At 38.9% G+C, this 13,609-nt stretch overlaps 1 protein-coding gene across 2 annotated transcripts in view; it reads left to right on the top strand.

Moving 5' to 3' along the window:
• Window positions 1-10,759, top strand: part of DISP1 (dispatched RND transporter family member 1) — a 73,675-nt gene extending 62,916 nt beyond the window's left edge. For both annotated transcript variants that reach the window (XM_032215874.1, XM_032215875.1), the window contains exons 5-8: window positions 689-816; window positions 1,550-1,647; window positions 2,322-2,419; window positions 7,150-10,759. In XM_032215874.1, the coding sequence (XP_032071765.1) occupies window positions 689-816; window positions 1,550-1,647; window positions 2,322-2,419; window positions 7,150-10,755 (3,930 nt within the window). In that variant the 3' untranslated portion in view covers window positions 10,756-10,759. The remainder of the gene's footprint in view (window positions 1-688; window positions 817-1,549; window positions 1,648-2,321; window positions 2,420-7,149) is intronic.
• Window positions 10,760-13,609: the final 2,850 nt, after the last annotated feature.

Genomic DNA, 13,609 nt, shown 5'->3' with positions numbered 1-13,609 from the left:
ACGGGGCTCATGAAGGTAAGGCCAGTGCTCGGCTGAAGCGTGGGCAGGGCAATGTGGGTGGGGCAGCCTTGTAGTTCTGTGGGGCCAGATTAATGGCTTCGGCAGGCTGCATGTGGCCTGTGGGCCGTAGTTTGAGGACCCATGTCTTAGCACATAGAGTAGGCTTCATGCATATACTGTATGCATGATGGCTCCCCTGCAGTTCAGAAGCCGGTGATGATTATATTGTTCAGAAATCTTCTATATATTGTGTTGGGGGACTCCATAAACAAGAAACAAGTTGCTTGTTTGCAAGCCATGTTATTTGGAAGATGTAGTTAGCCATATATTTTCCACTTTCCAAGAAGATAGTTTGTCATATTTATCTGTAAGCAGTTAATACATAGTATAAATTGCTGTCCTGATATTACTGTCTTAATGTTTTTTTACTTGTGTTCAATTATTTCTCCTCTCTTCATTCACTGACTCTTGAGAATTGGGATGCATAGTAACCTGGGAATGCTGTCTAATTCAAGCCGTAGAAGGCTATGTTTCAACTTGTGACATTCTGTCATCAGAATATGAATCAATTTAAGTGTTATCTGTAGAAAAGAAATTTTTAATAAAATGCTTCCATTTTAATTTCTGTCCGTCTGTTCAGTGAAAGAATGGCATGTATTTTAAAAAAATCATAAATATTCTGCTGCAGGGTTTTGAACCAAGAGGAACTGCTATTGGGCAGAGACTGGTCACTTGGAATAACATGGTGAAAAACACAGGCTACAAGGCAACTTTAGCAAACTACCCCTTTAAATATGCAGATGAGCAGGCTAAGAGGTAAAGACTTTTCAATCAAATTATCAGCTATTGGTGCTCGGTGCCATTTATTGAAATAACCAGTCCTCCCAAGTGTTTGAATAACAAATGTTTAATAAATATTTTTTCTGCCTGCCCCCAAAATAAACAGAATTTGCATTTTACATCTGCCTCTTTTATTTGTAAGTTAATAATGGGATGTTGCAGAAGAGATGTTTTGGAACATGCAGAAGCAAAAGTGCAGCATCTGTTTCTGATTACTTAAACTATCTGATCCTGAAAACAGGCAAGGTTACATAGCAGGGAATTCTGTGTTAATATTCAAGTCTGAAACTTTGCACAGCCCTAGTAAACAATTACCATAGATCGAGAAAGTCTACAGACTTTGTGATTTTTTGTCTGTGATTGGGTGATTTATGTGTTATAATTTTTAAGTGTGGCTGTCATTAGCATTGCTATTAATCCTCCTGTACTTTGTTTTTGCCATTTTGTAATGTCAACTTTTTCTTTGAAATTTTATAATAGTTGAATGACTACTCGTTCCATTTTATAATAAGTTTGAATGCAACCTGAATTAGTGCTTTATCTTTTGATTTAGGATAACCTTCTCCAGTGAGACAGCTTTCCAGAACTCCTCAGTCTCCATTTTGTCTGCTTGCTTTTCTCTGATTTAGTACTTCTAAAATCTGTGTATTGTTGGAATAAGAATGACTACTTGAAATTTATCATCTCTTTTAAAACTTGTTCTCGATAGTCATCGAGATGGCAGATGGTCTGACGATCACTATGAAAGGGAGAAGAGGGAGGCTGACTGGAATTTCCAGAAGGACAGCTTTTTCTGTGACATTCCAAGTGAGTTGATTAATATTTCAGCTGTAAAATAAAATTAGCTTTATATTTGCAAGCATGACGAATTTGACTGAATAAATCTCTTTATTTGCAATTTTTCATTTCCCAGGAATTGGCCTTTTATGCCTGAGAAACTGAATGCTGGCCTCTATGGACTAAGCTAAATGCATTTCAGTATTAAGATTGTAATAATACCATTTGTGTAGTGGCAACCATCTGCTAAGGACACTTTAATTTGGATCCCTGCATCTAGCAGGGGATTGGTCTAAATGGCCTTTGCCACCACTAAGATCTTTTGCCTTTCCTTTTTTTAATCATAAGTGGGACAAAAATGATAGGTTTCCACTTGTTTATAACATTTAGACTCCTGGGAGAAACAATGTTGCTCACGATTGTTAAAAATAAACAAGAGATTTGTTGCATTTATATGCATTCATTCTCTTGTCAAAAAGTATAGAGAATGTTTTAGAAAAATATTTTTAAGGGACGAATGAACACATGATGCTCTCTCTCAATTTTAGATTCCTATAATCCTACAAGCTACATTAGGCTAAAAATTGGTTGCTACATAGCAGTCCTGTGGCCTACTCTTCTATCTGCCCCGTTGTATTGAGTTCCATTAATTCCAGAGTTCTGTCATGTCTGTGATCTTCACAATATATTAACCACAATTTCAGGTGATCGTTACTCCCGAGTGGTGTTTGCATCAGCAAGTGGAGATGACTTGTGGAATTTACCAGCCATAAAGTCAATGTGCAGTGTGGAAAATATGCGGGTAGGTAAAAGTATTAACTTCAGTGTGGTGGAATGTACATTTGAAATGTTGATCTCTTGTCTTAATCATTACTCAGCTGCTGACATGCTGCAGAGTAAGCTGCTGGCAAGCATGTAATGCTACTGCCTGATATTTCTTTGCAGACCCCCTTTCAGTCCCAACAATGCCATCCGTTCCTTTTGGGATTGATTCCCCAGATTTGTTAGATAGATTTGTTTGGGGCAATGCTGATGTAGGAACAAGAAATAGTTCAGATTTTCAAAGCAGGATTTCACTTCTATCCACCTTGTCATCTCTTCTCCAGAACTCAGCCGGAAAACACTTCTTTGCCTTTTAAAATAGCTCATCTGCATAATTCAGCGTGATTCTCCTGTTGATTGGCTACATCTAAATGGTTGGTAATAAGAACTCAAACATATGTATAGCAATTGATGTGCATATACAAATATGCATCTAAGCTCTGAGAAAGGAAAGTTTTCTTTGCACCCAGAGATGAAAAAAGACAGTCTGGTCTTGATTGATTGGTTCTGAGCAGGAGAAAATGTTTTCCATCATCCAAATAGTTGTAGCTTTTTAAGAATTCCCCAAAGAAACCAGAACGTAAAAAGTAACAGGCTGCTTCAGGGACGTCATGAGTTCTTTTGCCATGTGGTAGATGTTAACTTTGCCCATAGCTGAGACTGAGGTCTGGTTTTAACTAATGGCCTTAACTGATGCAGGATCTGTGTCAAAATGAAAGACCAGCGTTCATGTGTATGTATTTGGAATGATGTCTAAGTCTGACACTCCTTGGGAGCACAGCGACTAATATGCTTCTACAAGGAGCCCCTGTTTGCTAATTCTCAGCAAGCAATTTAGAATATAAGGATGTTGGCAGAATTTGTGGGGAAGAGAAAAAAAGATGATTATGGTAATATTTTGACAGGCCTAGAAAAGAAGCTAATTAAGATGTTGGAGAGGTAATTAATATTTAGTTTCATAGTTCTAGATGAAGGAATCAGTGGGTAAGAGATATAATTTTTATTTGTCCCAGATTTTGCATAATCATCCATGAGTTCACAGATTGGTTGCTATGTTCAGTCAGTTCTTTATCACAGTCATTGATTACAGTGTACATTAATTAAAATGTTATTAAAATGTTCTCAGCTCCTTCTTAATTTTCTACTTTTGAAATAAGATGTTTCAGATTATATTTTATATTATATTAATATCAATTATACTATAGATAATTACTTTGGAAATATTAAAAAATATTGGTTGTTATTGTGGTTTTAATAAAGTTTCCAGAAAGGTCTCAACCAACATTTTTTAAATATTTCCAAAGTAATTACATGGAATATTTTTATGCAAGGTGACAGCTGTTAAGATAATTTATTTCTATGTAGAGTATTATTATTGCCCACATATGAAGATACATGACTTCCTTTTAGAAAAATGTATGGTTCTAAAAGGCTCACTTCTTTTTGTTTATTATCTTTTCTATAGTGTTTAAATCATATTGAAGTGTTATGGTCTCTTTCACTGGATGTTATATTTTGGAAAACTGCTGTGCTAAATTGCAAACTTCTGGCTTTTTTAGCTGCTTCCATTTGTATAATAATGAGAAATGTACATCTTCATTACTCTTTGATCTTTATTAGAAGAAGGTCTTCTTGGCTGGAGTCCATATCTCTTTCCAATGCATACTCTTAGTGCTCATAAGTTTGAGGTTTTTTGTACTGAAGTCACTGCTGTCTGTTCCAGTCAAAGCAAGTTGAATTGCTGTAATGGTTTGACTGGTTTCAATTTTACGTTTACTTTAAGGATTTTTCTCTTTCCTCTATTAAAGGGAATTTTGATTATGCATTCTCAACATGACCATAAGAGACAAGAAAAAGACTAAATTGTTAAGCAATTTATTAACTAATCAATATTTAAGCACAGATTGTCTTGGCCATGCTGTATCAACTCCAGCCATCTGGTTTTCTTGTTCTGAGGCTTGTAGCCTGCAACTGATTCACATATGGTACCCACAAAAACTTAATGGTAGTACCATATATAGCATCTCTAATTAGGAATTGAATATTACCTATTTTAAAACACCCTAACCAGTTTGAAATATTTCTTCAGGTTAAGGATAACAGGGTTAGTCCAAAGGTAGAATAAATGGTAGACCAAAGTCTTCTAGAAAGATGGGCGGCCTGCCATTATGAATCTTCTCTTCTGATTCACTAACAAGAAAATATTGAGAGGATTTTGGGAAACATGGATGCATAATTCACATATGAGAGGAATATGTGCTCTAGATTTACAGTACCCTCAAAGCTCTCTGCAGTACACAAGTTTTCTTTGCTAAGCAAATCCATGTGGAATGAATAAGAAATCTGAAAAACATTTCCAAATAATATAAGTGCTGTGTTTTCTTTAGAAGTTCCCAGACAAGTGGAAAACATCCTGCTGATACTTCAAACCCAGCTTGTGCAAATGCCATTTGATCAAGCAATAAAATAGACCCTTGCCATCTTTTCTAAAGGCTGTTTTTAGAAGGCATTTGATAAGTTCCAGGCTAAGTCTGATCTTCCAAGTGTGAGCAGTTAATCCATCTTTATCTTCAGTGAAGGTGACTTTAGCAGCAAAGATGGACAGCCTCTAATGTGCTGAAGAATAGCAGATAGAGCATCCTCTCAGCCTGAATTTGAATAATTGAAGCACATAATCTTCTTTTCCTCTGTTGTCTGGGTGACCCTACAGGGCTTACATGCTGCATATTCCTTATAACTCTAAGCTCTGTCATGAAAAACAATCTAGTATTATAGTACTTTTTATTAGGTTGTTCATTTTTTTCTGCTAAGCTTGATTGATATTTTTTATCTAGAAACAGTCAACAGTAACTTAACCTTTACTTCTTGGAATGTGAGGTGATTTCTTCTTCTAAATTTGTTTAACAATAATAAGGCCATACTAAACCTGATATAATATCCAGGCAGTATTAGTCAAAATCCTATTTATGTATGTATGCACATGCTGTAAAAGAGTTGCAATTGAGAAGCGAGTTTTGCAATGAACAAATTGAAATACACTTGACTTAGAAATGTTTAAGCAGATGTATAATTCAATCAGTTTAAATAAAACTGCTAGTAGTTTTGAGAAGTACGCAGACTATATCAATGTTGGCTTTTTGTTATACATTCCAATCAAGAAGGGAAAATTGGTTAATAAACACCATGAAAGAAATATATTAAAAGTCCATTATATAATATATTGTCAGCCCAATTAATGGAATGCCAAAGCCTTCTAAATGATTTATGTGGGAAGATTTATATAGGAATATTCTTAGGTCTGTTCAAGTTGTTTCTCCCATTTTTGTTCACGTTTCAGTGCTCATGAGGTGGCCCCAGAATGTCCTATGATGTTTATCTTAGTAAAGGACAAGTAGGCATAGCCTACTTCTTGCTATGTTTGAAGATCTGCAATTTAGTAGAAGAGTCCCATTTGATCAAGTTGACCTTCCGCCTATTGAACTGGGTACAAACAATACAGACAGTACTGACCCTTGAAACAAATGTAGGAGTTAGTTAACTAGGCAAAAGAACCTCTCTAGAGCTTTTCCCTGCAAGATTGAGAATAGAAAATGGCACAAATGCCAATTTCAAAGGCTGAGTGTTTCTGCATATTGGCTACAATTTGGGCAAATTTGTCAGAATTCTCTCTGGAGTTTGACAGCTACAAATTTTAATGAGCTGTGAACCCAGCCTCCAGGCATCTTGAAAGCATTATAGGCTGTTCTTGATTTTGTGCAATAATTATAATCAGTTTTATCTGCTATGTTCATATCAATCGGATTTTTCTTCATAAAATAAAACGAAGAGTTGGTTCAACCCCCAAATGAAGTTTGCTCTTGGATAAGCATAATTAGTCACTATAGTTCTTCATTATACCTGAAGGACAAATCTGTATCAACTGATCTAAACATCTTGTTGTCTTGTCTCTGGGGGTTGACTGAAATATGTCCATCCTAAAATCCAAGGACTTTGGCATGGAGCATTTGCAGCCAGAGACAGAGGACTTGCTCTGCTTACTAGAGACTTGCTGCATATGGTCTATGCTAAAATCCTGCTTGGATTTCAGGACAGACTTTTTTCAGCCATCCACCAGCAACTAGAGGGAATCTTCTTGGCAGCCAGTAGCAGGATGCAGCCTTCCCTAATGGCTTCCCCGCTGACTTTCTAGAGAACCAGCAGGGAAGATTGCAAAAGGCAATCACACGATTGCAGGGTACATCAAAGATCTCTCCCAGTGACTAGAGATTGTGGGAGTGAACAGACTTAATCCAAGCAAGAACAGGTGGCTGAAGTGTTTAGATCCAGTGACTTCCACCCTTCCATACTGGATGGGGTTTCTCTCCCCCAGAAAAACTAGTGTGCAGCTCTTACTTGAGGATGGAGAAGCCATGGCACAACTTCATTTTGTGTGCCAATTGTGCCAATTCCTGGACTGGGGGCTCTGCTGCTGATAGCTCATAAATTGATTATTTCCTGTTTGGAATATTGCAACATACTCTATATGGGGCTGCCTTAAAGATGATTCAGAAACTACAGTTGGTCTAGGGAATAATTAGTCTAGGGAAGAAGCAGCAACACCACCACCACCACAGGTATTTATAAGCAGATGGTGGTATCTCTATGTAGCACCACTACTGGTCATTTAACATTGATATTCAATTATAACTGTCCATTTTCTCCTTCCCACAGATACGATCTCATGCTCAGTTTGGGGATCTCTGCCAGAGGACCACTGCTGCTTCGTGCTGTCCCAGCTGGACATTAGGCAATTATATTGCCATTTTAAATAACAGATCATCATGTCAAAAAATAGTGGAGAGAGATGTTTCTCATACTTTGAAGCTTCTCCGCACATGTGCCAAATATTATTATAATGGGACCCTGGGGCCAGATTGCTGGGATACGGCAGCCAGAAGGAAAGACCAGCTCAAGTGTACAAATGTGCCACGCAAATGTACCAAGTACAATGCTGTTTACCAGATACTTCACTATATACTGGACAAAGATTTTCTAAGCCCAAAGACCTTGGACCACGGCTTACCAGCTTTAAAATATAGTATGCTTTTTCTACCTACTGAAAAGGGAGACAGTATGATGAATATATATTTAGATAATTTTGAGAACTGGAACTCCTCTGATGGAATCACCATCATCACAGGGATTGAATTTGGAATAAAGCACAGCTTATTCCAGGACTATCTATTAATGGATACTGTGTATCCTGCTATAGCCATAGTGATTGTTCTGTTAGTGATGTGCTTCTATACCAAGTCCTTGTTTATCACACTGATGACCATGTTTGCAATCATTAGCTCCTTAATTGTTTCTTACTTTCTCTATCGGGTTGTATTTAATTTTGAGTTTTTCCCCTTTATGAACCTTACTGCACTGATTATTCTTGTGGGTATTGGAGCCGATGATGCTTTTGTCTTGTGTGATGTGTGGAGCTACACAAAATTTGACAAGGCACACGCTGCCACTTCGGAAACCATGAGCATCACTTTGCAACATGCGGCTCTTTCCATGTTTGTTACTAGTTTTACTACTGCTGCTGCCTTCTATGCTAATTATGTCAGCAATATTACAGCCATCAGGTGTTTTGGTGTTTATGCTGGCACTGCCATTTTAGTGAATTATATACTAATGGTGACATGGTTGCCCGCAGTTGTGGTCTTACATGAACGGTATCTCCTCAATATTTTTAGTTGCTTTGTAAAGCCACAGGCAAGAGTTTACAATAGCAAAAGCTGCTGGACAGTGCTGGGCCAAGTGGTCCGTAAAGTATTTTTTGCAATCTCAGAAGCTTCTAGGATATTTTTTGAAAAAGTGTTGCCATGCATTGTGATAAAATTTCGATATATTTGGTTGGTCTGGTTCCTAGCCTTAACAGTTGGGGGAGCATATATTGTGTGTATAAATCCAAAGATGAAGCTACCCTCTTTGGAACTAGCTGAGTTTCAAGTATTCCGGTCTTCCCACCCTTTTGAGCGCTATGATGCTGAATTCAAGAAGCTTTTCATGTTTGAACGGGTCCATCATGGAGAGGAGCTTCACATGCCCATCACTATTATCTGGGGGGTCTCTCCTGAGGATAACGGAGATCCTTTAAATCCTAAAAGCAAGGGCAAGCTGAAGCTGGACAGTACTTTCAATATTGCAAGCCCAGATTCACAGCTCTGGATTTTAAAGTTTTGTCAGAAACTGAGGAATCAGACATTTTATTACCAAACAGAAGAGCAAGACTTCACGAGCTGCTTTATTGAGACATTTAAGCAGTGGATGGAAAATCAGGACTGTGATGAGCCAGCTCTTTATCCCTGCTGTAGCCACTGGAGCTTTCCCTACAAGCAGGAGGTCTTTGAGTTATGCATCAAGAGGGCCATCATGGAACTTGAAAGAAGCACAGGCTACCATTTAGATAGCAAAACTCCTGGCCCTCGCTTTGATATAAATGATACCATCAGAGCAGTGGTACTAGAGTTCCAAAGCACCTACCTTTTCACCTTAGCATATGAGAAGATGCATACGTTCTATCAAGAGGTGGACACCTGGATTTCAGAGGAGCTTGTTTCTGCTCCAGAAGGTTTAAATGGTGGCTGGTTTGTGAGTAACCTAGAGTTTTATGATCTCCAAGATAGCCTCTCTGATGGTACTTTAATCGCCATGGGTCTTTCTGTCACCGTGGCATTCAGTGTAATGCTGCTTACCACATGGAATATAATAATAAGCCTCTATGCAATAGTCTCAATAGCAGGAACTATTTTTGTCACAGTTGGATCCCTGGTTCTGCTGGGTTGGGAGCTAAACGTCTTGGAGTCTGTTACTATTTCTGTGGCAGTTGGCTTATCTGTGGACTTTGCTGTCCATTATGGTGTTGCTTACCGCTTGGCTCCAGATCCCGACCGAGAAGGGAAAGTCATATTTTCTCTAAGCCGCATGGGCTCAGCAATTGCTATGGCTGCATTAACTACATTTGTAGCTGGAGCAATGATGATGCCTTCTACAGTTTTAGCCTATACACAACTTGGCACCTTTATGATGCTCATAATGTGCATTAGTTGGGCATTTGCAACCTTTTTTTTCCAGTGTATGTGCCGCTGTCTGGGACCCCAAGGAACATTTGGGCAGATTCCTCTGCCCAAAAGACTACAGTGTGGGGCTTTCTCTCAGGCATTGTCAGGAGGCCAAGGAGATGGAGAACAAAATAAAAAAAACTCTGCCAATAAATACCAGCTTGATTCAAGATCTCAGAAAGCAGATGTAGAAGAAGAACATGAACACTATGAGTTACAGCCATTAGCAGGTTGCCCCAGCAGTGATACTGCAGTGGAGAAGAGAACTTGTGAAGAAATGCACAATTGCCCTGAGCTTTTCAATGGCAGGCTGTCAAACCCACACACTCATCATTCAACATACAACACAGAACTGAATGTAAACACTAACCATGAATCAGGTTCCGCAATGTCATCTTTGAGCGAGCAGGATCCCACTTGCCATTTGTTGAATCAAAATGAACAATGTCATTGTTTAGAGCCACAGCAGCATACAGACATGAAATGCTCCAGTTTGCATCAACATAGAAATGAAACATTATGCTATTGCTGCTCTCATTCATCTGGGAACATACAAGTCCAGAACTCCCTAGTTCCCATCAGTGCCTTGCTTCATTCTTCTGATGGGTATGTGAATACTGTCCAGCATGTTCTCCACTGTGGTTGTGTACAGGGCAGATTCCAAAGACCCTTGCTTCAAAATTCTCTTCCCCCAAATATTTTTCTCCACTCGTTGCCTCATTTTCAGTCCCACAGTCCTCCAGACACTGAAGAGAGCTCAGCAATTCTTCCAAGTGAAATGGGTTCATCCTCCTCTCTCTGCAAAAATTCTGGATTGCTTACAAAACCTCTCCCTGACACAGAACAAAGATTGTCCAACAATCAAATAGGGCTGTGTAGTAACTACAGATGCAAAGGAAATAAAATTATCACTGAAGTGAATGGGAATAGAAGTAAAACTTCTGCATCTAAGCCAAACAAGCAAGCTCAAATGGAGGGTGTCCAGGGTTTGCCCCAAACTACTCCAGGGACAGAAGCAAAGAATCAAAATGAGCATTTAGAAAATGATACACTAAAGGCTGGCCCTGAGTCTTGCTCTGAAAATTTAGAGTATTGTAACCGAACCATAACAAGAAAGTGCAATTCTGTTGAATGTCATGTGCCAAACACTGAAGCCCATGTGCCTACTCTATTAGCACATCCTGAACTTTCCAGTGAAAACTTGCTAATAAAAACACTTTAATAAACCTCAGCTTTGATTTTTTTTTTTTGTTTCTGTTTAAAAATATTAAACATTATTCCAAAGTTTGAAGTAGATTAGGCTTTTCTTTTGGGAAAGTCAGCTCATGTTTAATTCAGATTGTGTAGATAGTGTAGAAACAGCATGTGAGCATGGGATAGCCTTTCAAACGCCCTTTTCTGGAACTTCTAGGAATAGAAGATACAGAAGAAGATACTAGATTCAACAGCATGCTTCTCTGATTGTTCATGCCCACAAGGGAGGCAAAAGGCAGGAAATACCTGAGAAATTCTCTAGCCAGGGCACTTCATGAGAGGAATGAGAAAGGGGAAGCAATGCCATTCCATATCTTACCAATTCTCATCCACTTATTAAATGTATGGAATGGCGATTTGTTCAATATTCTAAGGCAAAAAGTCTTGTTACCGAGGGTGGCATATGTGGCATATAATTTAGATATTCCTCTCAGAATCAAATCAATTTTGGCTGGGGTAAGAAGGGGGAAATTGCCTTTAAATAAGGGAAAAGACTAATAGCCAGATTCTGAATCCATCAAGTTTTTCCAGATAACAGATTTTCCACAACTGCCCAGGAATACCTGCAAGGCCTAAATGAATCTAATCCATCCCCCATGGATTTGGAGTTAAGAACCATTGTCAGCAGACAAGTTCTCTGTGACTAGTAGCTTTGCCATGTGCAGAGGTGGCAAAGAATTGTTTAGTTATAAAGCCTTGTGAACCCATCACTGTAAAAGTCCTATGCTCCAGTCTCCAATGCCACAGGAAATTTCTAAGGCCAGAGCTGCCACCAAGGACTTTGCACTACCTTCAGAAACATTTAACCACCTCCTGAATTCCATGCTCATTGGAGAATTTTGGATGATGGGAAGCTTGTGATGGAGATGTTCGTCACTGAGTATAACTAGGACATGAAAGCAATTCCATAGTTCAAGCATGTTGCAGAGTATTATTTGCTTATACCATTATAAGATAATGTGGTCAACCTTCATCTAAGACAGACAAACACACACATACACCCTATAGGTGAGTTTATAAGGATACAATTCTATGCATGCAGGGTTTTTAGCTTTGCTTGGACCTAACTAACACTGGGAAGCAAAAAACTTGGCTCAGCTTACTATGAGAGTCCTAAGAAAAGCTTCTCTACAAAGTCTATCTCCACTTTACTGGTATCCATTATGCGACCTCCAGCTAGTTCAGTACTCCAGTCCTAACACATATCCCTTTCTAGACTTTGAATGAATCATCCATTTAGCCCCCAACATCATCATTTTACACCTAGACTTAATATTTATGACGAAGGTCAAGGGTGTCAAACTCGACTCCATTGAGGGCCGTATCAGGGTTGTGTTTGACCTGGGGGGGGGAGTGAGGGCCAGCTTGATGTCACTCATCGAGGCTCTGTTTTGGACTGCGATGGCCTCCTCTGCCAGCAAAAATTGAGCTCGGGAGGGCCGCACGTGGGCTCCCCGAGCTCCGTTTTCACTGGCAGAGGGTTGCAGGAGGCCTTCGCGGCCCAAAATAGAGCCTAGGAGGACTGCACACAGCCCTCCCGAGCTCCTTTTTCACTGGCAGAGGCACCATGAGCCGGTCCTTCACTGTTTCCAGGACAGGCCCATGGGCCAGATCTAAGCACACTATGGGCTAAATCCAGAGTCCGGGCCTTGAGTTTGGCACCCTGCCAAAGGTGAATCCAGTTTTTCAATAAGTCCGGAAGGTGATCTTACTTTCCTTCTGCTTCAGTGCCAAAACCCAAGTAGAGAAAGATCAGTTCCCCAAAAAATCTATCCAAGAACAGAGGAAGTCTTGAGTTTCTCCAGTCCTAATTTATTTTCTGACAACTCCACTTAAGCTGCAAAGTCTCATCGGTTTGATCTATAGGCCTATTAAAGCCTATACCAAAACAGTTCACAATGTAAGTGGTAATGACCCATCCCATTGGAAGCTCAGTCAGCTTGGCTCCTTTTTATACCTTCATCTCCCTGGGAGACTTTGGTACAGTTGTTACATAGTTCTCTTTTTTTATCCATTATTGAAATTCTTATCCGCAATTGACCCATCTTTTAGCAAGAAGGATGTCCAAAATTAGTGCCCAGCAATGACAAGGCTCTCTGGATGTAAGAACTCATCCTAAAAGACAGCATTCATTTTTCTCATTGTAGAATATGCTGGCACCACTTAGAAAGATGGTACATTGGGCTTGGAAGGTCAATTCTCTATAGCAGAGACAAGACATCCTACCCACCCAAATAGTGCAGAAGAGTGGAAAAAGCACTAGAGCATACATTACTATATGGTCAGTTTTGGGGAGATTCTCATATTTTTCCTTTTATTTCTACATTCATTGAAAATACTTTTGAGTTCTTTTTCTGGCTTGTGATTCTGAATGTGGGAAAGGAATGGATCCCTCTCAGTGATCTTGGATACAAAACTGTGATGTAATGTATATTTATAAAAATTAAATTTCCCTGTTCCTTGACTACCAAACAGGAACATATTCCTTTCTTTCAAACTTAGGAATTAACATTGCAGTTGAAATCTTAAGAATCTCTGCCAAAATGTTTCTTTAATGTCTTCTGAAATGCATTGCAAAACTAAAATATATTTAGTCCCATAAATCAACACGCCAGAAACACAAACTGTTTACTCAAAAGTAAATATACAGCTTATCCTAAAAACAATACTGCAGAAATAAACCCTTTTTTATTTTGTTTTTCCATTCCAAAATAAAGTAGACAGGTAATAGTACCTACCAATGTTATTTGAAATAGAAAGAAGGTGAATGTTCTGCCAAATTATTCATAAACAAGGTCAGTTCTCCTCTAGTATTTCAAGCT

Source organism: Thamnophis elegans, chromosome 4, assembly GCF_009769535.1.
Source record: "Thamnophis elegans isolate rThaEle1 chromosome 4, rThaEle1.pri, whole genome shotgun sequence".
NCBI lineage: Eukaryota > Metazoa > Chordata > Lepidosauria > Squamata > Colubridae > Thamnophis > Thamnophis elegans.
This window is presented reverse-complemented; position numbering and strand designations above follow the sequence as displayed.